The sequence below is a fragment of the Gopherus evgoodei genome, chromosome 10 (assembly GCF_007399415.2).
Source record: "Gopherus evgoodei ecotype Sinaloan lineage chromosome 10, rGopEvg1_v1.p, whole genome shotgun sequence".
NCBI lineage: Eukaryota > Metazoa > Chordata > Testudines > Testudinidae > Gopherus > Gopherus evgoodei.
The window spans coordinates 75,116,923-75,140,325 of record NC_044331.1 but is presented as its reverse complement, the minus strand read 5'-3'; the positions used below and the strand labels follow the sequence as shown (position 1 = coordinate 75,140,325).

General features: G+C 51.7%; 1 protein-coding gene across 3 annotated transcripts; it reads right to left on the bottom strand.

Moving 5' to 3' along the window:
- Nucleotides 1-2,762: 2,762 nt before the first annotated feature.
- On the bottom strand, nt 2,763-22,461 carry LFNG (LFNG O-fucosylpeptide 3-beta-N-acetylglucosaminyltransferase). Of its 3 annotated transcripts, none has more exons than XM_030576707.1 (8): nt 21,823-22,461; nt 9,789-9,837; nt 7,899-7,998; nt 7,328-7,481; nt 6,892-6,977; nt 6,272-6,437; nt 5,574-5,659; nt 2,763-5,128 (listed from the first exon to the last, which is right to left on the bottom strand). In XM_030576707.1, exons 1-8 carry the CDS (start codon nt 22,261-22,263, stop codon nt 5,062-5,064), a joined length of 1,149 nt encoding a protein of 382 aa, XP_030432567.1. In that variant the 5' UTR covers nt 22,264-22,461; the 3' UTR covers nt 2,763-5,061. The 3 variants fall into 3 exon arrangements, with proteins under 3 accessions (XP_030432567.1, XP_030432569.1, XP_030432568.1); XM_030576709.1 differs by lacking the exon at nt 21,823-22,461 and adding an exon at nt 18,852-18,974; XM_030576708.1 differs by lacking the exon at nt 21,823-22,461 and adding an exon at nt 15,896-16,219.
- Nucleotides 22,462-23,403: the final 942 nt, after the last annotated feature.

The following is a 23,403-nucleotide window of genomic DNA, read 5'->3' as shown; positions in this document are numbered from 1 at the left end:
ACACTCTCTCTCTCTCTTTCTCCCTCCCCCACCAGGCTTTGGCAACTGGGCAAGGAGACTGGTGCTGCATAGGAGTCACTCTGGTCCATGCCTGGGTGCTGCAGGTAGATCTCAAAACCATTTATGCAACTGGTCTGCTAGTGCCCTAATTGGGGGGGGGGTGTGTGTGCACGCATGTGTGCACATTTACTGGCTCAATCTGAGAGCCTTTTGTTGCACCCAAGCATTTACACAGGGACACACCTGAGGAGACTGCAGACCTGAGGCCTGGCTAAGCCAGCTATTTGGGGGCGCGCGCGCATGGGGCCATAAGATGCAACATTTCACAACTGAGTCTAGTCTCACTGTACACACTCCTTGAAGTCTTAAACACAGTCCTGGAGAGGTGACACCTCTGCCCTGCGTACATTGATGGAGACATGATTTGTAATAGCAGCAGCATGGAGAAAAGAACGAGGCCCAGAGAGGTGTGCCAGACGTTGAGTACAAACCACACAGAGTTGAGTTAATGACTGGCACAGTGAGTGTGGCCTGTCTAAATCACACTGGCAGGATCCACTGGAAGTTTTAAAGCATATTGACTTGCCTAGTCTTGCTCTTCTGCTTGCTATTTCTGCCTGATTGAAATTTACACCTAAGCAGTTTTTGGTGGGCATGCAAGGTAGCTTCTGCAATATGTACCCCTGAGCTGAGCAGCTGGTACGCTGGGCTGTTGAAGCTGGCTAAAGTCTGTATTTCCCCCCAGCCAATGAAAAATTTTCTTCAGATGGCAAATGCCCAAACCTCACTGCTGATGGTGCTGCCAGCCACATCAATACTGATTTGGGTCACTGAGGCATTGCAAGCTTTTCACGTGAGCTACTGCACTTCAGTTTCCCAGCAGAGTCTGGGCCAGTGTTCTTACGTGTTGAGCCCTGACGAAACCACAACAGAGCGAGCAATAGGAAAATATGCAGGCAAATATAGCCTGGTATCATTTCCCAAGGATGCCATGGGTCTTTCTGGAGCCTGGAACTAGCGAACGGCTCAGGAAGACCTTGCTGCACCCACCCTGGGGGATCATTTTGATGCTCTCAAATGTGATTCATGTTCCAATAGTGCTTCTGAAGTCTGTTTCACTTGACCTTTTTTCTCCCTGTGGGTGGGTAGTGCTGTGCCCGCTTGCAGTTGGTGCTGGGTGACTCATTGCTCGGAAGGCAGGCTGGTGGAACGTGAGATAACGGAGGAGCGCGTGCAGAAAGCAAGTGCCAAAGCACCAGCCACCAGAGTGCTTTTTTTTGTTTGTTTGGGTTTTTTTTTTTTGCTTTGACACATGCTAACTTCCTGTTCGGTTTGCAGCTTAAAAATACACCCCAGGATACGCAAGAAATTCAAGTGAAACTGGAATTGACTGTGTCAGATGAAAAGTCTGACACTTGCCTCACAAGTCCGCCTGGGGTTTGGGGGCAGGGCGGGCCTGGTGAAGTTTCACTCTGAGCCCAGGGTTAACAAATGTTTCTTACTACCGGGATGTGTGTGTGTGAGAGACGTTGCTGATGGAACCAAGCTGGAGGGTTGGGGGAGGAGGCCAGCAGGGACACTACAGCTCAGAAGCTCTAGAGAGCTTTTTTTAAACAGAGGGTTGTTGGCCAACTTGATGTAGGCTCAGGGGTTATTGGTGAGTCCAAGTGCGTGTTCCCAGAGAGCAGGAGCTTTCCGCCTGTCCTTGTTCATTAGGTTGAAGTACCAGGGGTTAGCAGCTCTGCAGCAAGCCCCCTACCAAAAAGGGGTGTATGGCTGTGCCTGCTTGCCGGTTGTACACAGACTGGCAGGAACGTGCATAGAGGTGTAGGGAGGAGGGAAGCGGGACCATGGGCCTCCCCCGTAATCAGTGGGGGCACAGTACTCCTCCGACTCTAGGGCCATGGCATGGCAGGCAGTGAGCAGAGAGCGCTTCCTGGCCCTGGGGCCACAGCAAAGCCCCTGCAAAGGCAGTCAAACAAATTCCTATGCACACCCCTGCAGACTGTCCTAGTTTTGAGGCTCTTAAATGTAAGATTAGCACTAGAGTTTGCACAGCCCCCGTGCAAAGTATGGCATGCAGGGTCCCATTCCACTGCTTCCTTACTTGTAAACCAACCCTCCCTTCCCCTTGCCAGCTCCCCACAGACACTTTTTGAGAACAGCCTTCCTTCCCCTTTCTGAGGTGCTAGGAGCCAGCCTCAGCTCTGCTCATGCTGCAGCATCCTATCCCCTGCAGTTTGGAGGAGCTACAGTTCAGCTGGTGTGGTCCTAACTCCTTCACAGCACAACCAAGTTCTCCACAGGCATGAGAGAAGAGAGGGCTGTACGCTGAAACAGGACTGTCTGGACAGTCGGTCACTCGTGGGGAAAAGGGACAAGCAAACCTGCCCCCTGAGTGATGATGGGAGTTTGGCTGCATAGGAATCTCCCTGTATTTTTGGCAGTCACTGCAGGTGCAGGCTTTTGGAAGAGGGCTCCATTAGACAAGCCTCTTCTTGAGAGTTGGATGTAGGTCCAGGGTGGAGAGAATGCAACGTTGGCTCAGGTTAGTCTGTAGCCTGTGGGGCATGTTCACAGAACAGCCTTGTTGGAGTTTGTTGTTGGTCTGTCGTGTCAGAGGGGTATGGGCTGCAGAACCTTCAGCCCTAGCCATCCTTGAGGACATTTATGCAGGAAATGGTCTGCGGTACCTCTTTGTACGGGAGTGATGCCAAATACCCAGGTTGCAGTTCAAACTAGAGACAATAACCATGTGCCAGTGATCAGCAAATAAGCTGCTTTATTGAAAGCAAAGAATGATGGCTACCACAGGGTTTCCATGGTAACTATCAGGTTTAATTCCCTGAGAACACGTCATTTCTTTTCCAATCTATTTCTTTTAAACACATACTAGTTATGAAAAGCAGAGTGTGACGTTCCAGATACTGGAACACATAAATTAAGGTAAGTGAGCGTTATAAGACATTTCAATTTCATTTTCAAACAGATTTCTCAGAAGGTTTTGGTTTTTTTCCGATCCACAGAAAATGTATAAAAAAAATTTCAACCCTAGATCATTCTCAATTAAAAAAAACAGCACAGTAAAAAAAAATTACTGTCGCAATAAGATATTTACAGACGCACCCATTATGGGCCATTTTCACTCAGCCTCTCATTGGAAACATACAGTGCTGCCTCTGCCCACTTATCCATGCAGAGCACAATTAGCCCTCACCCCCTGGGCGAGGAAGGTTTAGGTCAATGTTAGTGCAGGAGCAGGGGATTTGCAGAGCCAGGAGCATCTGTCCACTGGAGCAGGTTATGCAGCGAACTACAGTTGTCTCCCTTCAGCTGCGGATCTTCCATTGACCAGAGGGGGCACTGTTGAGCAGCGCAAGGTGCTCCTTTTCCCAGATGCTAAGTACAGAGCTTCCACAGCGCTAGGACCCAGATCCTCACGGATTCAGGCTTCTGACTCCCATTGCGTTCAGCAGCTCAGCAACCATGATCCAGCATCTATCTTGAGTCTCCACCAGGCCCCTAGCTACTGGGCCAGCCCAGACATGGTGCCTGGGAGAAAGGGGTGTTTCTTGACAGCAGCTTGCCCAACTTCTCTCCTCCCCTCGAGCTCCGTGGTGAATGGGACCAATAGCTGTGGCAGAGACTTACGCATTCAGGGGCTAAGGCTGATCTCACAATACCGACGGGACTAATTCCATTGTAGCCAGCGGAATTGCACCAATGGGACACCCAAATTGGACCCTTAGTGGCAATCCTCCCAATACTCTTTATTCCCCCTACGCATGAGCATCTAATGCCCCCGGACAGACCCAGCCTGAATGTTTTCACTCCACTGAACCTGAAGTATTCATTGGTATACACAGTGCATTCTACGTACGTTAATAATTGGCCCTGATGGCTGCTAGTGTTAGGGACAAAACATTTGTAGCACTTTTCCCCCTCCGCGAAGATGCTCCAGAGGCAAGAGTAAGTGGGCAGAAACTTTGCACTGAAGGGAAACGTTATGTCTCCACATAAATATAGCATAAACATGGACACAGCATGTATGCATCTCTTTGCAACCCTCCCCCACCCTCTTTATAAATGTCTTTAAATTATCCTATATAAATACTGCATAGCTTTATAGTACTGAAAATAGTTCAGCGAGGCATAGGGAACTCCAGTGAACAGAGTCAACATTGATTCTCGGCTTCCACCACCAACCCCTCTCCTTGCTCCTCTTCCCCCAGCCTGTCTCCCTTCAGTGCTACAGTGAGCTCGGATTCTGAGAGTCCAGCTCTAAACACGACAAAGTACAAAATTCCTCCAGGGCATTTCCTGGACTCAGATCCACTGTGTCCAAAGAACTGCTCCTTGAGCCAGCAAACTTCCCCTGCTCCCCCCAGCATTGGAGGGAGACAAGAAAGGGGAGCAGAGGGGACGTATTAACCCCCCCTCCCGCCACAACTATTATCAACGAACCTTCATCTGAAACAGTATCCGGAGCCGAAGGATGAAGGGTTGGGGGAGGCAAGTGAAGGGGGTGGGTAGGTAGTGGAATAAAGCAGGTTTGGCTTTCTGGGAAGCGGGAAGAGAAGGGAGCGAGGGTTGGGCAGAATGGGATAGAGAGAACATTTAAAAGTAAAATTCCAGCAGAAAAAGAAAGCCATGGCAGTAAAGAGCTGGCCCAGGGCACACACTTATTCCACATACATTCTATGAGAATTGCAAACACTGCAAAGCAACATGTAGACCCACGCAGGCTGATGTTCAGGACAAACCCTTCACAAGCCAGCCTGACCCCTGGGCCACACGTGTAAGTGCTCAGGGCCGAGCTTTTCCCACCTACCCTCGGCCTGTCAGAGGAGGCGGCAGACAGCACCACAAAAATCTGCTCTCTCCGCCTGCAGGGGAGATGAGGGGCCGCACAGCAGCCTATAAACCACACACACTGTGCATTATCACAGCAATAATAACCATTCGCCTCGCAGCAGGGAAATCACATGCACACATACAGGTCCCACAAGCCCTTCGGATACCAGGGAAACTTGGGACGAGGTTGACGGGGACATGCGTCTCCTAGTACACCACATTCGGGGGGCACCATGGTGTGTCTGGGTACAGCAAGCAGTGAATGGAGCGGAACCTGCAAGAGAGGGAAAAGACAGCGATCAGCACCCGAGCCAAGATCTGCTCACAACACTTAGACCTCCTTCCCATAGCTGCATGCAGCAGCCGGGTGAAGGCTAGTTCTTTGAGGGTCTGTCTACACTGCAGCTCCGAAGTGGGACTGCAGCACGTGTAGACAAACCCGCACTAGAGCAAAGCTAGCTTGAGTAACAATCGCAGCGAAGCTGCACCAGCATGGGTGGTGGCCATGTGAGTATGGACCCAGGATCCTAGACAGGCAGCTTACAGCTAGCTCAGGTACATCTACAAGTACTGCAGTCCCACCTCCTGATTGCCTGAAGGTCATTTCAATTGCTCTTTGCCTGTCTTTAAACCCCAGGCTTCCTTGTTGTACGGGGGTAAAAGGAGGAACGCATCTGGTTGCACAAGAATGTTGGGGGTTTGAGGAAGATGCAGCTCACCTGGATGGATCCTCATCGGCAGAGAAAGCTCCTTTCATATGGATGGAATTCCTCTTGTTTTCAAACATGCCATAGCTCAGCGTCACCTGGAGAGCACAAAGGTGAAGGTGTTGCTAGGACAAGACGCTGCTCTTGACAGAGGGGTAGCATGGCCCAGTGATTAGGGCACTAGCCGGGACCTTGGAGACCTGGGTTCCAGATCGTGCTCTGCCACAGACTTCCTGTGTGACCTTGGGCAAGCCACTGAGTCTCTCTGTGCCCTATCCGTACAATGGGGATAACAGCTTTGCCCTGCCTCACAGGCAGGGTAGGAGGGCAAATACAGTAACGACTGCAAGGCACTCAGACACTGTGATGAGGTCCAGTAGCGAGGTCGCTGTCTCGTTTACAGTACTAGGAGAGGTCTAGCAGAGATAACCCAGGGGTTTGGAGCCTCCTTCCTGCTGAGGTGGTGTCACTTTTGGTTCAATCCCAGGTTCTCAAGAGTAATTTCCTACGTTTCTGGCCTATTGTGCACTGGGGTAAGAGGCCTGCTGCTCATTGCACACAGCTATCCTGGTTCTGTGCTCATGCAGGAAGGGGTGAGAACAGAAATAACCCCACTCTCCTGTTCTACCTGTGATCATTACCAGGGCTCTAGGATCTGTCTTGGCCTTTGCACTAACTCTAAAGTGCTTCTTGGATGAGGCCAGGTTTACCTGTTTGTGAATCTCTGTCTTGGGCACCTGGTGGAGGTTCTCCAGGTGGGAGTGGAAGAGATTACTCCGGATAAGCTTCACTCCTAGCACAGACTCTATGATGTACCCGATGGTGCAGTCATCTGGCAGGCGGATCTTCTCAGCTGTGCTCATGAAATGACCCCCACTGTAGGAGACAGAAGGGAGCATGTGAGTTCGCCCTGCACCGAGTTAACTATCCTCAACGTTGCGCCAACGGGTCCCAACCCAGAGTTGGAGACATGCCCTACCTCCTGATGGGGCAGGGGTGGGAGGAATTCAGCCTCTCTGCCCTTTCAAATGACCTCAACCCTGGCTTACAGAGAGAAATGTCTTTAGGACTAGAGCAATTTAGTCTCCCTCCTAACTTCTTCGTGGGTCTCTTCTGAACACCCAGTCGGATGATGTGGACTTCAGTCCCCTAGATGTTGGGATGGAATCAACGAAGTCCACAAAGAGTTGGACTTCAGGATGCAGTTGAATTTCAAGTCACCAGTGATCTCTGATCTCCTGTGTCCTCCCCCATCCTGACCTGCACAGAGGTAATCCAGGACTTTCTAGAAGTTTTATGAAACATCAGTGCCAAGTGCTGATTCCCTTACCTCGCCCATGGGCTCATCTTCAGCGCCAGCCCACGACTAATACAGAAACCTGCTCCCCCAGTGGCAAACCAGAAATGAACAGGATGCTGCGAAAAAGACGAGAAGCAAAACAGTGAGGCTTAAGATCGGTCCTTTTCCCTGTCTCCTCGTGGACTTCTTACTAACTTAGGCAACACAAAGAGAATTCTCCCAATTGTCGCGGCTGCTCCTGGGTGGACTGAACTGACCAAAACCTCCATCTGCACACAGGAGGCACATCCAAGCCTGGTGCTGAGGAGTGGGTCCCTGTTCAAGTCCATCTCCATTCCGAAATGATGACATTTTTCAACATATCACCAGCTCCGCGAAAGCTGGAAACCCCCCACTTTGGGCTCAGTTGGCTGCTGGACTTTTGCCTCCTGTTAGCCCAAGTAAACCCACTGTCCTACTTTCTTACCATTTTGTTCTCACTGATCCTCTCTGTGGCTTGAATGGGTCGGTCCAGACTAGGTTTGCCGATGTAGATGTCCTGTGTGTGGGGGTAGCCAGATAGCAACTTCACCAGGGTCTGGACATTCACATAGTTATCATCATCCACATGGCAAAACCACCTGGAGCAACAGAAGCAACTCAATTAGTCCGGTAATATTCAGCACTCCCAGAGCTCCTTCCAGCAGAGCGCTTTACAACGCAACCGTAGGTAGCTGTTATCCCCATTCAGCACAGGGAAAATAAGGTGCAGAGAGTCCGAGTGATTTAATCAAGGCCACGCAAGCAGAACCCGCTCCTAACCCCCTGCACCAGTCACTAGCCCATCCTGGGGAAAGGCCTGTCCATGGAAACTGAAAGAATCAGGCCGCCACATTGTAGCTGGTCACCAGAAGGTTCTGCAGCTTGAGTCCTCCCCTGCATTCCCAGCACTTTCACCTGGCCACACATGTGGTCTCGTGTGTACATACTGGCATGCATATGGACACACCCCACACACTCGCTCACTGTCTTTCTCTGAACATTAATTTCCTTCTTACTTTCTCCCGGACTCGATGAACTTGTCGTACTCCACGGCCATCTTGCAAGACAAAGCCTGGCGGCTGTGGGCGGCGGAACAGTTGGTGTTGATGACATTGGCTGCGGTGGGAAAAGGGTGGGGGAGAGAGAAGGGACAGTCAGTCCGATGAGTCTCTCTTTCGCTCCAAAACCACAATCAAGCTGCTTGAATGAATGAAACTGCCTGTCCATCAGCCAAGGCTGCCCAGGAAGCAGAGGTGGCAGGGAACAGCCCCCTCACTGAGTGCAGGGTTCACAGGCAGCAGCAGGGGCAGCTACTTTCCTCGCACATAAAAGGGAAGGGCAGGGCAGAATGAAGACAGTCCTGTTATCCTCTCTGCAGCTGGCCCAGGAAGGCCAAGACCCCCCTAACCTACAGCATGGCACGGCCGGGAATCTCGGACCCTAATGAAAAGAATACGACCGTATTTCACAGGCCTAGTCCAAGACACTGCAGTGTTCTGTACTGGGACTGCATATCCTTGTAAAAGGCTTGGCACGGCCCCTGTCTAAAGTATACAGCAGAGAGCGTCCTAGGGGGCAAATGGAATTGTTTCCAAGGCTGTGTGAGATAAAGTGAACTTAAGAGTTCTTACAAAGGAGTGTTGCTGAGTCACGAAAAGGAGAAGAAGGGATCGGCCCTATCTCAGCATTACCGTGCTAAGCACACATTTGGCCACCACATCCCTGCATTGCAAGGCTGTGCACTCAGCCCCCAGAAAGGGGGTGGGTGGAGCCTGTGAACTGGATCCTCTAGCCCCTCTGCTCAGGTCCGTTAGCCAGAAGCCTGGCCTATTCATGTTGCATTTTCCCAGCACTGGCCACCTGTTATTTGCTAGGCCATCTCAAAGGGAATTGATTCAGGGCCTGAAAGGGAATCATTTACATCAGAAGAATAGGGAGGGCCTGCCCCAGACTCGAGGGAAGGGGCTGCTGAATAAACACTCACTGAGTAAGTCCCTTTCCCGCCCTCTGGTGAAAGCTGCTTGGGTTCCAGTTAATCACAGGGCTCTGATGGGAAAAATCCCTAGAAAGGCACCTTGTTGCTCTCCCCTGCCTCAGAAGGGAGACACAGATCAAACCGCTGCAGGGCAGATGGCTGCACTGACTGCTTTACCAAGGGCAGGTGGGGGGAAGGGATGGTGGCAGTGTTGTTTGTGACCTCCATTATCTCGGACAGGGGAATCTCAGCTGGGTATCTTCCCCAGAGGCCAGCACTGTAACAAGCCGCCTCGTCCTCACCCTGAGATCCTCAAGGGGGCGCCACCACCGCATTCAATTTCTGCCCCGGCCTCGAAAGCCACCTCCTGAGTCCTGGCTTGGAGTAAGACCAGGCCAAAGGGCACAAATCGGGGTACTGTGAATTAGTAAAGGGGACAGCCAATGATTTCAGTGGTGTCACACTGACGTCACAGAGGGCCAGTCAGCCACAAGTGCCCACACCCACCAGCTCCCTTTGTGACCAGCTTTTTCAGAACAGGTGAGCACCCAAACTGCTCAGCTGGCTTGAAAATCTGGCTGCCTGTTTTGCGCCTAAATGCTGCTTCAAAAATCTGGTGCCAGCTGTGGGCACCTCTGAAAATTCCAGCCCAAGGGCAAAAGTTCGCCCCTTTTAACTATTTAAGAAAAGTTTTCTACCATCTAAAGCTCCCCCACCCCACCCCCCCAGATTGTTTAGTCCCCTCGTTCCTGAAATCATGGAGCGAGAGGGAGGGAAGTAACTTGGGAGGCCGAACTACTCCAGCCTCAGAGGGCAACAACACGTTCATCTTGCACTTACTGCTGGATTCAAAGAGCCCACTGAGGTGCCTAAACTTCTACCAAGCTCGTGCCAGCCAGAAAGGAGACCAGCATGGGACTGGTTGACTCACCTGTGCGTTTCTTCAGTTCCTCATCCTCCCCATCGGTGAAGATGAAGGTCTGAAAGAGACGATAACACGTGATTAGAGTGACCGCAGGCCTGCAGCTTCGTGCCTTTCCCCTGGGGGAATCTACTTCTGCTGCATTCCATTTTCCAAAGTTTTCCAGGCAGCAGGTGCTGCTGGAGGAAAAGGGCCGGCTACTGACCATGGCTATTGCCCGATCGCCCTAACTGCAGGATAGGAAAGAGCAGAAAGTGACTTCAGCACGATCAAGGCCTGCTGAAAGGTGGTGTTGATCAAGCTTTTTGTAATAGTTCTGTCTTAGCTGCACTAGAGGCTAAACGATTCTATACCAATCAAGGGATCGCGGGAGTGGGTGCTTGTCACTCATTTCTTCTTAAGGCCCAAACCTTAACCCTAGATCCAAGCACCCCTGAACTTGGAGGCAATCTGGAGGCCAGCTCTGAGCTCTGTGGCTCCAGCCTGTCTTTGCTTCTCTTTAAGGAAGCTATTGGGTTAAAAATCTCAGCCTAATGAACATATTGATCACAGCCCATCACAGAGCTAGGATAACAATCAATACACTCATTGGAAGTGGGGAAGAGGGTGGGCTCCAGGGCTGTGAGCTGGGATCGCTGGACTGAAGGAAATTTTGGAAAACGGAAGGATTTGAAGGATCTCACTGAAACACATATAGCAAACTCCTCCCTGACAAGAGGGAAAGGTGCCTAAGGTTTCACCCTGAAAGCAGGTGTTTTCCCTTAAAAGTAGGAAAAGGTGCACACCCGCTGCGCCTTCCTCTGCAGGGAGCCATGTGTCTTCATTTTAATCCCCATCTCTGCCCACCCCCTGTAAAAAAATAAACAGCACAGAAGGCCTGACAGGGAAGCAAAGGGTTAACGCTTTCCTTGCCTCAGGGGAGAGAAAATGAAAACAGTGTCTGTACCCTCTGCTTCCCAACCTCCTCTGTGGTGGAGGGCCTTCCCACCCCCGTTTGAGCTGCAGTCAGTTACTTGGGTTTTACTGTGTGTGTCTGCCCACATCTCTGGAACGTCATTTCACTGCCAGGGCCCAAGTATGTAACAACATGGGCCTTCAGCACAAAGCCACAGGGCAAGGGGCACAACCTAAGAATGCAGCGGAGGCAGCCGCTTGCAAAGCGGAGACCGTAGGTTCTTTAATTGTATTGAGTTTTCCAGGATCTTGCTGTTATTCACAGCATATGCTGTCAATAAGCACCAGTACCAGGCAGTGGGATTGCACCAGACAGATGTGGGGTGGAGAGGAATGTGGGGCTGAGTGGAGGGACCTACAGTCACATGCAATGAGATGCAGCTGCGCTGTGGCCTCGCTTAGCGAGACAACATGCTAAGGAACCACTCTTGCTCCCATTGAAATCAGTGGGGTTTTGTCACTGACTTCAGTGCTGGCTCAGGCCCTGAGGCTCATGAGTGGAACTGTGTCTTTCCAAAGGCTTGCTCTGGTCAGCCCACCTGGCTCTGCTAAATACTGTATGTATGGGCCTCTGCATGGCTATAAGCAGGTGTGTTTGCACTGCTTGTCCATGGTGTGCGGAGGCAGCCTGCTGGCTTCATCCCACACCTGTGTCAACAGCATGCACCCACTTGGCTCTGTCCCAGCACTCTGAGCTAGCACCCCCCTTCTGCAGCCTCCACGCCCATCTCAGAGCCTTTGTTTATTGAGCTGGAGGTCAGGTGGCAGCAGCTGCTTAGCTCTGGCACGAGCCCGGCTTCGCCCAGCTTGCTGGGGCCAGGGTGTCAGCCTTGATCAATGCAGCTCCCTGCACCTGTCTGTGCGCTCCTGTGTGCAGAGCGGGGCGCACCTCCACCCCTGCACTCAGCCAGCTTCCCAGGTAACTGAATCGCCTTCAACTGCCGCTTGGACTGGTGCCCAACGGCAAACTCCACACACACGCACCCCAATTACCTGAGCCACCTGCCTGGCCGCACTCCCTTATTTACATAGCTAATTCTCAGCGTATGTTGGCTGGCTCCAGGGGACCATCTTACTGGTTTACCCTGGACTTTTTGGGGGGGGACTGGGGGGGGAGGGAGGCAATGGAGGGGGAGGGAGGGGTGAGAAAGCAATCTCAATCAATCAGCGTGTAGCAAACAAAGCCAGAGAGAGAGAGAAGAAACCACAACCAGCTGCCAAGCGCTGTAAAAACCAGACATGCACAAAAGCGCAAAGGAAGAAAGACAAAGAGAAATTGGAAGGGGGGGGCAGAGGCCTGGGAACGATGAATTACAAGTGAACTGGAAATTCGTTGCCACTCAACAGTCAGTCCAGCCCCGCCGTGGGCTTTTTTTTGTTCCAGGAGAAGGGGACAATAGCTTAAATGCATCTGCCTGACTTTACTCAGTCCAGGAGAGTTAAGCAGCAATGTCTTTGCTCCCCCATTAGCATACAGCTGGGCTAGTTAACGGGGGAGAGAGAGGGGAAGCCAAGTTTGTTTGCTCAGGTCCCTGGGGTAGGGAAGTGGCTGGGAAGAACAGACACTGCAGGGCTCCTGAATGGAAGGACGGGGCTGGGCCCTGGACTCACTAGGGGCGGGGGGTTGCAAGTGGCCTTTTTGGTCTAAGAGAACAGAGCTGACCTGCGGCATGAAAGCCAATCTATCAACAAGGGCATGTAGCCATCGCCCAATTGCATATTTGCCAATGCTTCCAGGAAAGGCACAAGATGGCTTGGACAGACAGCACCTGAGATGGGGGGGGGGTCGAGGGCAAGAGTGCACATGGGCTCTGCTCCTTCCCTGAGAAAGGGGATCCCACATGGGGGGAACCTCAAACAAAGGGCTGGGTAGTGTTACAACACCTAAGAAGAGTTTGTTACGCAAAGCAAAATAAGGAGGCTCAACTCTCAGGCTTCACGGCATTAGCTGCTCAGTTACAGGGCCCATGGAGGAATGCCCCCCCTCATAACATGGGCTAACAGGCATGGAGCAGTAAGTTGGAGGGAGTGTCATGGAGGGCAGGGCATAGGCATCACCTAGCTGTCAGTGTCAGGAGCAGGATGCTGCACTAGCAGTGGTAGGGCCCGTGCTAGGTTCAGGGCTGGGGAACGGGACAGAATGGCTTGATCCTCCCTGGGGCACAACGGAGATCGCTCACCTGGCCTTGGGGGTGTGGAGGGAGAGGGTAGGAGAGAGAGAGAGAGATAGATACACACCCTGACTGGGATTGGGGCCTTCTCCTGACTGAAGGAGTCTATAAAGCCGCCCCAAGGAGGGACAAGGCCTGTAGCTGTGACTGCATTCTGAGATGAGTTGGTTTGGTCTCAGTCACGGTGACTGCCAATGGTGTGTATCCTCCCCCTCCGCCCACTGTCCATTTAATCAATCTCTTTGGAATGTGTCAAAGGGGGCCAGCAGACGGGGGTGGAAGACCAGAACCCTTGCAGGATGCCCACGGGGGATTTAATACAGAGGAAAATGTTTGCTTGATTAGATCAGGAATGATGTCTCCTGCAACTGTGTCTTTGCCTGCTCCAAAAATAACCCCCCAACTAATCCTCTAGCTCAGCTGCTATAAATAGACTGAAGTGGACATTTGTGTATTATTAGCCAGCATTGAAAGTTGTTATTCTGATGATGCCGCCCCTCCCACACACTGGAGACAATAACTATCTCCCAGCCTCTCAGAGGAGCACTCTGTCACTAGTCCTCACAGGCAGGGAACTGCGTGGCCCCTTGGAAGGAAACTCAGGAAAGTCAGCCTGCCCGCCTGTCTCCCTGCTGCCTGGGCAGGAAGGGTAGAGCCTGCACCCAGCCCTACGTGATACCTCGGAGGGACTATCTCGCCTTTGCAGCTTCACTGCCTCTCACCCCCTTCCTGCATCTCCGCAAAGCAGGAACCCAGCCAGAAGGTTCAATTAAAACCAAAACACTGACAGCCTCTCTCTCTTTTTTAATTAGCTTGTCTACATTTCTTGTAGATGAGATCTCCCGTTTCTGTGACCTCCCCCCCTCAAGGGCAGGTTTCCAGGATCCGCTATAGGACACAGCGCCCTATAGGCAGGTCAGTGGGAGGAAAGATGTCTGGGGAGAATAGAAGGGAGGAAATAGACCAGAAGAGAAGAGAAGTGGAAAAGAAAGGCAGATGGGGGGGGGGGGTGTTCCCTGCCAGGATTACAACAAGGCCAGGGGATTTGCTGCCTCTCAGCCACACAGTTCAGCCTGGAGAGTCCCCTCTTTCAGGCAGTTATGGTCTCAGATCTGCTATGTGGTTAGATATTCAATGGATGCAGAGCCCCATCCTTAATCCTCCCCTTCGATTTAGATCAGGGGTTCTCAGACTTTTGTACTGGTGACCCCTTTCATACAGCAAGCCCCTGAGTGCGACCCACCCTTAAATATATTTAAAAAAGTGTTTTTAATGTATAACACCATTATAAATGCTGGAGCAAAAGCAGAGTTTGGGGTGGAGGCTGACAACTTGTGACCCCCCCATATAATAACCTCACAACCCCCGAGGGGTCCTGACCCCCAGTTTGAGAACCCCTGATTTGGAGCCTCTGCTCCTTGTGGCTGCTGGAAGGTCGCTTCATTGGAAGGAGACTGGGGCAGGGAGGGTGGAGGCTGGGCATAGGGAGAACTGTGCCCACTACATTCAACTGCTAACTTACATTAAAAGCTTTTCTATTCTCTCTCTGCACATCCCAGATACCCAAATCTCCAGCTGTGATGCTCAGTTCACCCTCACAGGAACGGAGCCAGGGCATATGCACAGCTGAAGCGCTCTTGCTAAACCACAACAACAGAACCTTGCACATTCCCACTGATGACTTGAGACTCAATATGTATTTCGAAGCTGCTAGGAGATGGATACAATGAAAAGCCAGGACAGTGCCCCCCAACATGGTCTTCGTTCGTTGGGAAGCCTCATCTAACACTTGAAGAGCCATCATGGGGATCCCAGCAAATACACAGCAGCAGTGTATTGTGTAAATGCCAGTGTCCCAGTCAGAGGGAGCTCACTACAGCCTCTGCAAGGAAATCTTTGGTGATAGGTGGGGAAATGGTTGATTTTTAGTGTAAACTGTAAGCTGCGAGGATTAACCTGTGCACATGTACACACGCAGTGCATCTATCAGCTCTGAGCCTGATTCCTCTCTCCCCTCAGGGAAACTCCCCTGACTTCAGTGCAAGATGCTGGACCTGAGCAAAGTTACTCCTGATTGACAGTTGTATAAATGGAAGGTGAATCAGGCTCCCTAGCCCTCTGCTCAGTCGTGAGTTGCACCATCCCAGATCTGGGATTCAGTTCCATAAATGTCTGGAGGGCCAAAGCACAGGCCAGGCTGCTGTTAGCAGGCAGAGGTGCTCTGGGCTCTGTGAACGCTCTCCCTTCCCCTCTCATTCAGAGTCTCTCGCTTGGCATTGGTTAGAGTTACTTCTGCTTTAGGAGTGCAAGGAGTTACATTGCTCTTTTCTCCCCCACGCTTAAGTCCCCTTGTCTCTGCTTGCTCAGTGGCTGCATTGTCTGGCCAGGGACCCTGACTCGGGACACACAGGAAGCCTCATTGTTCTAAAAGCTGCAATTTAAAGAAACACAGGATGCCAAATCCTTCTCCAACAATAGCGGCCACCGAAGAATAAGGCTGGGACAATGCACTTTACCCCGCCAGGTTCCTTAAACTGCGGCATAATGGGGCTTGGAGAGAGACATCAGGCCACTGGCATGCACCCCCGCCCCCACTCCCCGCATTCTGTACCATAGGGATTTGCTAGAGGAACTCAGCTCCCAGCACAGGGTGCTCTCCCAGCCTGGCCCAGCTCCCTGCATGGGGGAAAGAGAGACTGCCAGTCCAGACTGTCACATGGGGGAAAGGTTTTTCCTCCATTTCTCTTTTCTTAGTGACTCACTTCCCCTTACTGGCAGTGAAATCCTAGCTCAGCCCTTGCAGTTGCTCACAGCTCCCCAGCTGATCTTACTTGGTGATGAACAACAGCATGGCTGGCAGGATCCAGCCATGAGGCTCCTATTCCACCCACCCAGCAACCAGGGAAAACTGGTCCCAACCATATCTACTCTTGTCCTTTGTCCAAAAGCAAATCTCAGTTTTGTTGCATCTTAAAAATGCACCAGAAATACCTTCAGGGATGACACACTCTCAGGAGACAAACGGCTGTGTCTTTCTGCTGACCCTCTCCTCACCCACTCCTGCATCAATTGCATTGAAAACAGGAACCAACATGATGCATGTTGCACAAAGGACCTCATGACCATGCATTGCATAAGTCTCATTCTTCCCTTTCCCGGTACTGGTGTCATTTCCCCTCCATCATGTGACACACTTGGCCTGATCTGGTAAGGGGCCTGCACCTTCAGCTCTCATTGAGCCCAAGAAGAGCTCAGGTGAATACAGCTTCTGGGGCCCAGGCTGGGGTCCTGGGAGCAGGGGCTTGCCAGAGTTGTGTCTAAAGCACCATGCTCTCCTGCAAGAAAGAATGCAATGACTTTAACCTGGAAGACAGTGCCTAAAAGTAGACAGCCCTCCCTGGCCCTAGGATGTTTGGGGGGGTGGGGGTGGGAGAGACACCTGTGCGCATTGGCTCATCTGTCAGGTGGCAACTGTGTCATTTTGAAATTGGCAGGGGGAAGATCGCAGCAGGTTTGGCTGGATGGTTCCAGTTCATTGCTGTATCCTCCAGATGGAAAAGTCACTACTCGGGGGAGGAAGGAGGAGAGAATTAGCAGCTGGAACAGGTTCCTGCCTGGCTTTTGTCCCCTTGCAGCACATGTTTACTGCAAACAAACACAGCTCAAGCCCTGATGGGCCAAATAGCAAGTACAAAGCTAAACAAAAAAAAAAAAAGGCAGCTGGGGAGAAAGTCACCAGCTCATTTCAATGATTAGTTTGATGGTCCTGGTCTCTTTCTTGCCTAGCTGTCTGAGCTGTGACTTTTCCCTGCTGCGGGGCTGTGGCTGGCACAGAGACCCCTAATCTCAGAACATGATCCTTTTAACCAACAGGAGCACATGAATCCTGAGGTTATAAGGCATCCCCAAACAGGAGCTGCGCTCGCTCTCGCCCCTTCGCTTTTCAGTAACAGGAAGAGTCCTCTTCTCTGTAATTTAAAATGCTATTATTTTTAATAATCCCCCTTTGAACAATGAGCTCCTTGTGCAATGAGGGACTCACCCCTCTCTCCCCCTACTTCACACTCTACACGTGTCTTTTGCAGACTTATATTTCAAGTGCTTTTATTGAAGTCTGAGTAGAAATACCTCATTGCTTGGGGCATGCAATTAACAGCATTACACTCCCCCAGATCATCGGGTGTCCAAGGATAACCCTGCCCTCCATTTAAAACAAATACCATCTCCCATAGAATACACCTCTGCCTGGAAGATCTGCCTTCATACAGGCCTCAGGAATGAGCATTTACAAGAGCTGTAGATGTCAGCTGGTGTTGCAGGGGGCTTAGCACCTCCCAGATTCAGGCCCCATGTGTGTTTGACTTTAACCTGCCCAGGTTTGAAGGGAGAGGAGCTGTGCACTTAACCCAGGGAGCTGTCATTCCCCTCTGGACAGGAACTGCAGTGGAGTGGCCAGAACAGGCTTGGCATAGCTCCGCACAGCCAAGTTCCACCTGCTGGGTTGGACAGAGCCCACACCTGTGTTTGGAGTGTAAACAGGACACAGAGCTATACTTGCTGTGTACACATGAATGCATAAGGCCCATTGGGAGCATGTCAGCACACAGCACACCCCAGCAGGCCGTTACCCCGGAGGACAGGGATTCTGGCCAAGGTGCTAGGAAAATTTGGGAACTGCCTGTGCTTTCTGGAAGGTAAACACATTCCTCTTGAGTAAACTAGCTGGAATAGGTATCAGGACCTGCAATTATCTGCCAGACTTCTGGAAATGAGAATATCCTTGCAACAGAGTTAATCACGTTGCTCTTCCACGCATCTCCTGGGAGCAAGCCCACCAAGCTGCTTGAAGAACATTCACTCCGGGCCCTGTACAAGGAGCATGGTCCTTGTGCAGTCCTGTCACTGCAACTCCGCAGCCTCAGCAGGAATTTAGGGGGTAGGAGGGCTGGATGAACTTGCATTTATGATTTTTTCACAATTTTGGGGCTTTTTTTAAGTGCAAACACTCCCCAGACCACTCTGTTGCATGCAAAGTATTCAAGTGCTGCGTCAGCCACAGCTGCAAACTCTCTTCAAAAGATGCTGGCGAGGAGGAAACAACCTCTCTCCAAAAAAACAGCCTGTCTGGGCTAGCTCATTTGAAGCAGGGGACTAGGCGCAGGATTGGGGAACAGGGGTGAAGCCAAGGCCTATCCACTCTGCTCAGATAAAAGGGGGAGGGGTCCCTACCACATGATATCATTGCAATATCTTGGATCAGACAGAACACAGGAAACCGGGGCTATTGTATGTTGAACAAAGAGTACCCATGAAGACAACACAATAGCAGTTCCCCCTTCCTATCATCTCTCCAAACTGGAACCACCTGGCAGATTTAACCCCTTCTCCCCTATTTTACTTAACTCTTTAGCCATTCATTTAAAAACAAACATGACCCTGAGTGTAATTACAAAAAGGAAGGTTCCAATCTTGATTCACAAGGGGAAAGGGGGATGGACGAACCGACAGATAGGGTTGTTCTCTGCTTTGGCAGAACTACATGTGTTTATTAGCCAAAGGGGATTCTGGGCGAGTCTCTAAGAATTTCCACTCTTGCCCTGCAGCCAGGGTGCAGAGTAGCATGAACGCTGGGAAGGTGCTGGCAAAACAAAAAAGAGAGCTGCTCCAGGACCCAGAGAAGGGAGGCCTGACTCAGATTGAGAGCCATACTTTTAGCACAGGCAACTCCTCAGCCGAAAACCCCCTTAACTAATCCAGAGCATTCTTTGTATGAAGCCCAGAGCTTCAGCCAGCTCTCACAAGCAGAAGCTTCCAGCAAAAGCACAGAGCTTACCCAAGGGCAGGAACTCACCACTATACCACCCACATCTCTAGCCGCCGCCCCCCCCACAGACACTACACGAAGGTGCACAGATAGATCATAAGCGAAAGCAAAAGAGGAACTAACGGCTCGGGAAGCCAGGGGGCCCCGAAGTTGCTGTTGCAGGGCTTCTTCGTAAGAGAAGGTCTCGGAGAGGAAACTGTGCAGGCAAGAGACAGATTCGCTTCCCCACGGCCTCTCTAGAAGGGGCAACAAAAGCTGTCAGGCCCGTTGAGATGGAGGGTCAGTTTCCTGGTTACAGCAGCCAGGCCAATGTGGAAAGACTGGGACACATTCCCACCCTGCCAGCTCGCTGTCCTTCTGCCTGCAGGAGTTTTCAGTAACTTCAACTCTCTCTCCAAGGCTTGACCCTCAAGTGCTGTACAAGAGCATCACTCAGCAGCTTGTCAGTTGGGCACCTCTCTGAGCTGCAGCCCGCCTGGCTTCCTGGCCCTCATCTCTAGGCAACCTGACCTGGACACGGCAAGCTCCAGCTCCCCGGTTCCCATGGAAAGCACCACACAAGAGGCTGTGAAGCCTTTTCTCTGCGCTAGGGAGAAAAGAGGCTTTGTTAGCTTGCCCAGGGGGACAGCGTGAGAGCTGAGACTCAGGACTCTGGGAATCCAAACGGACAAACGAAACAAAACAAAAACCCAGAAGAAAGCCAGAGCCCATGAGAAAAAGAGAACAGCCATTCCCAGGATCGTCTGTAGGTACTCAGGGCATTTCTCCACCTCCAGCCCACCCCCCTTCTCAGAGGCTACAGAACATAAAAGAGCAGCTAAGAGTTTCCACTAACTAACCATGGCAGGGAGAAAGAAGCAGAGCCACTGCCAGGCCTTTGAGATCTCCTGAGTAAAGGAGCAGGTCCACTCCCATAGAAGCCAGTGGCACTCAGAGACCTTACAGCTTGTCAGCAGCTATGTGTGACTGAAGTGTCCAATGGAAGTGATGCCGCAAGTCGGCTGCAAATTATTCCTGAGTGAGAAACATAAGTCCACCTCACCGCATGGCAGGCCCAGAGAGAGCCCATAAGGAAATGGGTGGCAATGGAAGGGGATGAATTGGGGAGAGAAAATGGGAAAGGCTCATTCTGTTAGGAACAGGCATAATCTGCTTGGGAAGCTGTTTGATGATCAAAATAATTCCAGAGTAAGGAGAGCAAATGGCAAAAGCAAGTTTCCTAAGGAAACAAGTGGATTTACCTTTTTTTTTTTTTTTTTTTTTTTTAAAGTACTAGAATAATGGACAAGACACTGGTGGAGAGTGAGAGACGATTGCTCATGAATACAGGGGGCTTGGGGGGAGAGGGAGAACAGATCAGGCTGGTAATTAATTCTCTTAGCCGAAGTATGTACTGGTGGCCAGATAAGATGACTAATAATGGTCTCTTCTGGCCTTAAACTCTACAAAATGCCACAGTATTTCTGGTTACCAAAATTTCCACCCAAACTTGACTGTATTCCATAGCGCTCTCAGCCCCAGAACCCGGGGTCAGCTGATCTCTCCCTCTGTCTGTGCATTTTGAGCACACCCACCACTGCAGTATCTGGGTACCAGAAATCTACCCAGTGCTCTGCAAATGATGTCGTAATTCAGACTTGGCCTCGCACTGAAGTATCTAAGTACATGCCTGGCTTGTGAGTGGCTACCACAAGAGGAAAGACATCTCCTTAGGCATCAGAGCCAAGGTGCTACAGTCTACAGATGATGGGTTCTATTTCTGGCTCTGCTGTTGCAACTTTGTGTGTTACTGCAAGACTGGGATAATGTTAGTCACCGTGGTAAAGTGCTTTGAGACCCACTGGTGAAAAGAGCTATACGGCTTTATTATTACTGCTTAGGCTCCATATTGAGGTATGGGCCACACGGTGCCCTCTGAAACAGAAATGCTATTTCCCGCCATGCATGCTGCTAAGACAGCCTTGTGTACAGGCTTTTAGTGAAGGTGACACGTCTCTGAAAATGGAGCTTAATTCTTTCTTTAAATAGTGAGCTGACAGCCTAGACATGGATGCTCCAGACGAAGAAAAGGGGTTTGATGTTTGCAGGGTCCCCCTCAGCAGTCTCTAAACAACCCTGAGAACTCTCAGTCCCCTCCCCTTTTCTTTATGTTAAAGAGCTCTGGACTTCAGCCCCTGTTTTACATCTGAAAAATCCAGGCTAGTGACACAAATTGCATTTCATGCTTCTCATGCCCAGTCTCCAGGGGGTGGCAGGCAGAGGCAGTGAGAGGGGGAGGAATAAACAGGCACCTGAGCACTGAATGCAAGGTCTCATTAAAGATCTCTGCTGCTGAGAGAACAAAACAGCTACGCTTCAGAGGCACTTTAACCAAAAGTGTGTAGAGCCCAGGCCCAAGATAGGAACCTGTTTCAGAGCAGATTGTGCCTATCAGCTGTGCAGGGACACTGAGTCTGTCAGGATGCACCTGAATCCTCCAGCTAGGGGAAGCAGAGGGCCCCTGCTGAAAAGAGATTAAACTTTTTTTTTTTTTTTAATACTTATCTCATAGAACTAGAAGGGACTCTGAAAGGTCATCATGTCTAGCCCCCTGCCTTCACTAGCAGGACCATGTACTGATTTTTGCCCCAGATCCCTAAGTGGCCCCCTCAAGGATTGAACTCACAACCCCAGGTTTAGCAGGCCAATGCTCAAACTACTCAGCTATCTCTCCCCCGCCTCTGCTTCAGGTTAACTCCCTGGCAGCCCGGGCTGAGGGTGGGGTGGGGAGGGGAAGAGATGATCCTCCCAAAGCCCCCCCCCCCTCTCACCCAGGTTTGTCAGTAAAGCTCAATAGCAATGGAGGAAGAGGGGGAGGCGTCATTGTTGGACTGTGCCTCAATTTCCCTTCCCCGGGTCAAGGGCAGGAGGCTCTGGCTGGAGGCGCTTGGGCGTGCAGGCACTAGCCAGATCATTCGTGCCTCCCAGCGTGGCCGGGCACGGCTCCCTGCTGCCCCCAGGCCGGGGGCTCACCTGCCGAAGGCTGGAGAGCAAGCCCCGGCCGCAGGCAGGCTGCAAATCCCCCCGCCTCACTGGCCCCGGCCCCGCCACTCACCAGGTCTCTGTTCCGGGAGATCCAGGTGTCCAGCAGCAGCTCCAGCCTGGCCTTGTGGAACTTCTTGGTGGTCTTCACCGCGATGAAGACATCCTGGGCGGTGATGTCCTCCAGGGCCGGCCTCGGGGTCCCCTCCCGGCGCGGGGCCAGGCTGCCGGCTCCCTGCGCCTCCCGCCTGCCCCGGCTCAGCTTGCTGAAGTAATCGGTGAAGCTCTTCACCTCTGGGGGGGCCAAGCCGGGCTCGCCCTCCTGCAGCTGCGGCTGGCGGGGCAGGCCCTGCGGCTCGCCCGGGCTCGCCAAGCTCTGCAGAGCTCGCCTGCCCCCTTCTCCTCCCAGGTCCCCCACCTGCCGCTTCTGTTGATCCGCCATCAGGACCAAGAGGCAGGTGAACATGCACCCGACCAGGAACAAGAGCAGTTTCCTTCCGCAGCTCTTCAGCATCTTACCAACCCCCTTTACTCGGCTCAAGGCAACGCTGGCTGCACACAGCTGGGCTGAAGCGACTCCGCCAATGCAGATCAGCTGCGCCGCTAATTCCTGGCAGGTGTCAGCCAGCGCCCGGCCCTCCGGCCCCGCTCTCTCAGCAGCGACTGCTCCAGTCCGCCCGCAGCTCAGCGGCAGCAGCAATTTAAAAACTCCTCTCCCCACGCCCCCCGTCCGAACTCCTATGCCAGGCTGCCGTGGAGGGGCGGGGCTCGCCCAGGCCTCGCCCCTAAAGGGGCGGGCTCAGAACGTAGCCGCAGTCCTTTGGGCGGGGCTTCACCCGTTCTGCTTTGGCGGCGAGTCTCCCACGTGGGCGCGCTGCCGGGGACTGGGAGCAGACGCCGCCACGGTACTAGCGCGGCCACTGCCAAGTTCTCCCTTGTACATCAGGCAGGTTGGGGGGCTGGTCCGTGACAGCCTCTCTTGAGACAAAGCAGGAGTGAGTGTTTACAGACCAGCGCCGAGGTTGTTGCAAGAGCTTTTTCTCTCCTGGCAATGCCATTTTAAGGCAGAGTATTTCAGGGGCATGGTCCAGAAACTCCAGTCCTATGCACAGTGCTTGTACATACATGTCCCCTAATGCAAGGAGTGTTATACACCCCGAAGAAGTGAGTCAAATAATAAGCATAATGATTATTAATAAACTACTTTCAACTGTAGCCTCAATATATGCAAACGTCTACCCTAAATCACCATGCAATCTTCTTACTGTAATCCTTATCCTTCCCCACCCCATCCCTTCCCTGCTTGTCACATCACTAACACTAGCTCAGATCTACTCTCACAGACCCCTCTTCCCCCATCCCCGACCTGGGTGGAGCAGAGCCCACCTTTCTGCACTCACAGATCCAATTGCAGGATCAGGGCCTTAGGGAGTAAACTCCTTGGGGTGTCAACTATGTCTTTCTATTTGTTCTGTAACATTCCTAGCACTCATGTAGCAATGAGCATGTGCCAAATCCCCAGATTTGAGCACCCCTGAATGTTGGAGGTTTTAAAAATGTAAACTTGGAGCCAGATCTAAATTTTGCAAATGGATTCTCTCTTTAAATGGGCTAAACCAAACTCCTGCTCTGAATACCTTTGAAATGTAGAGCT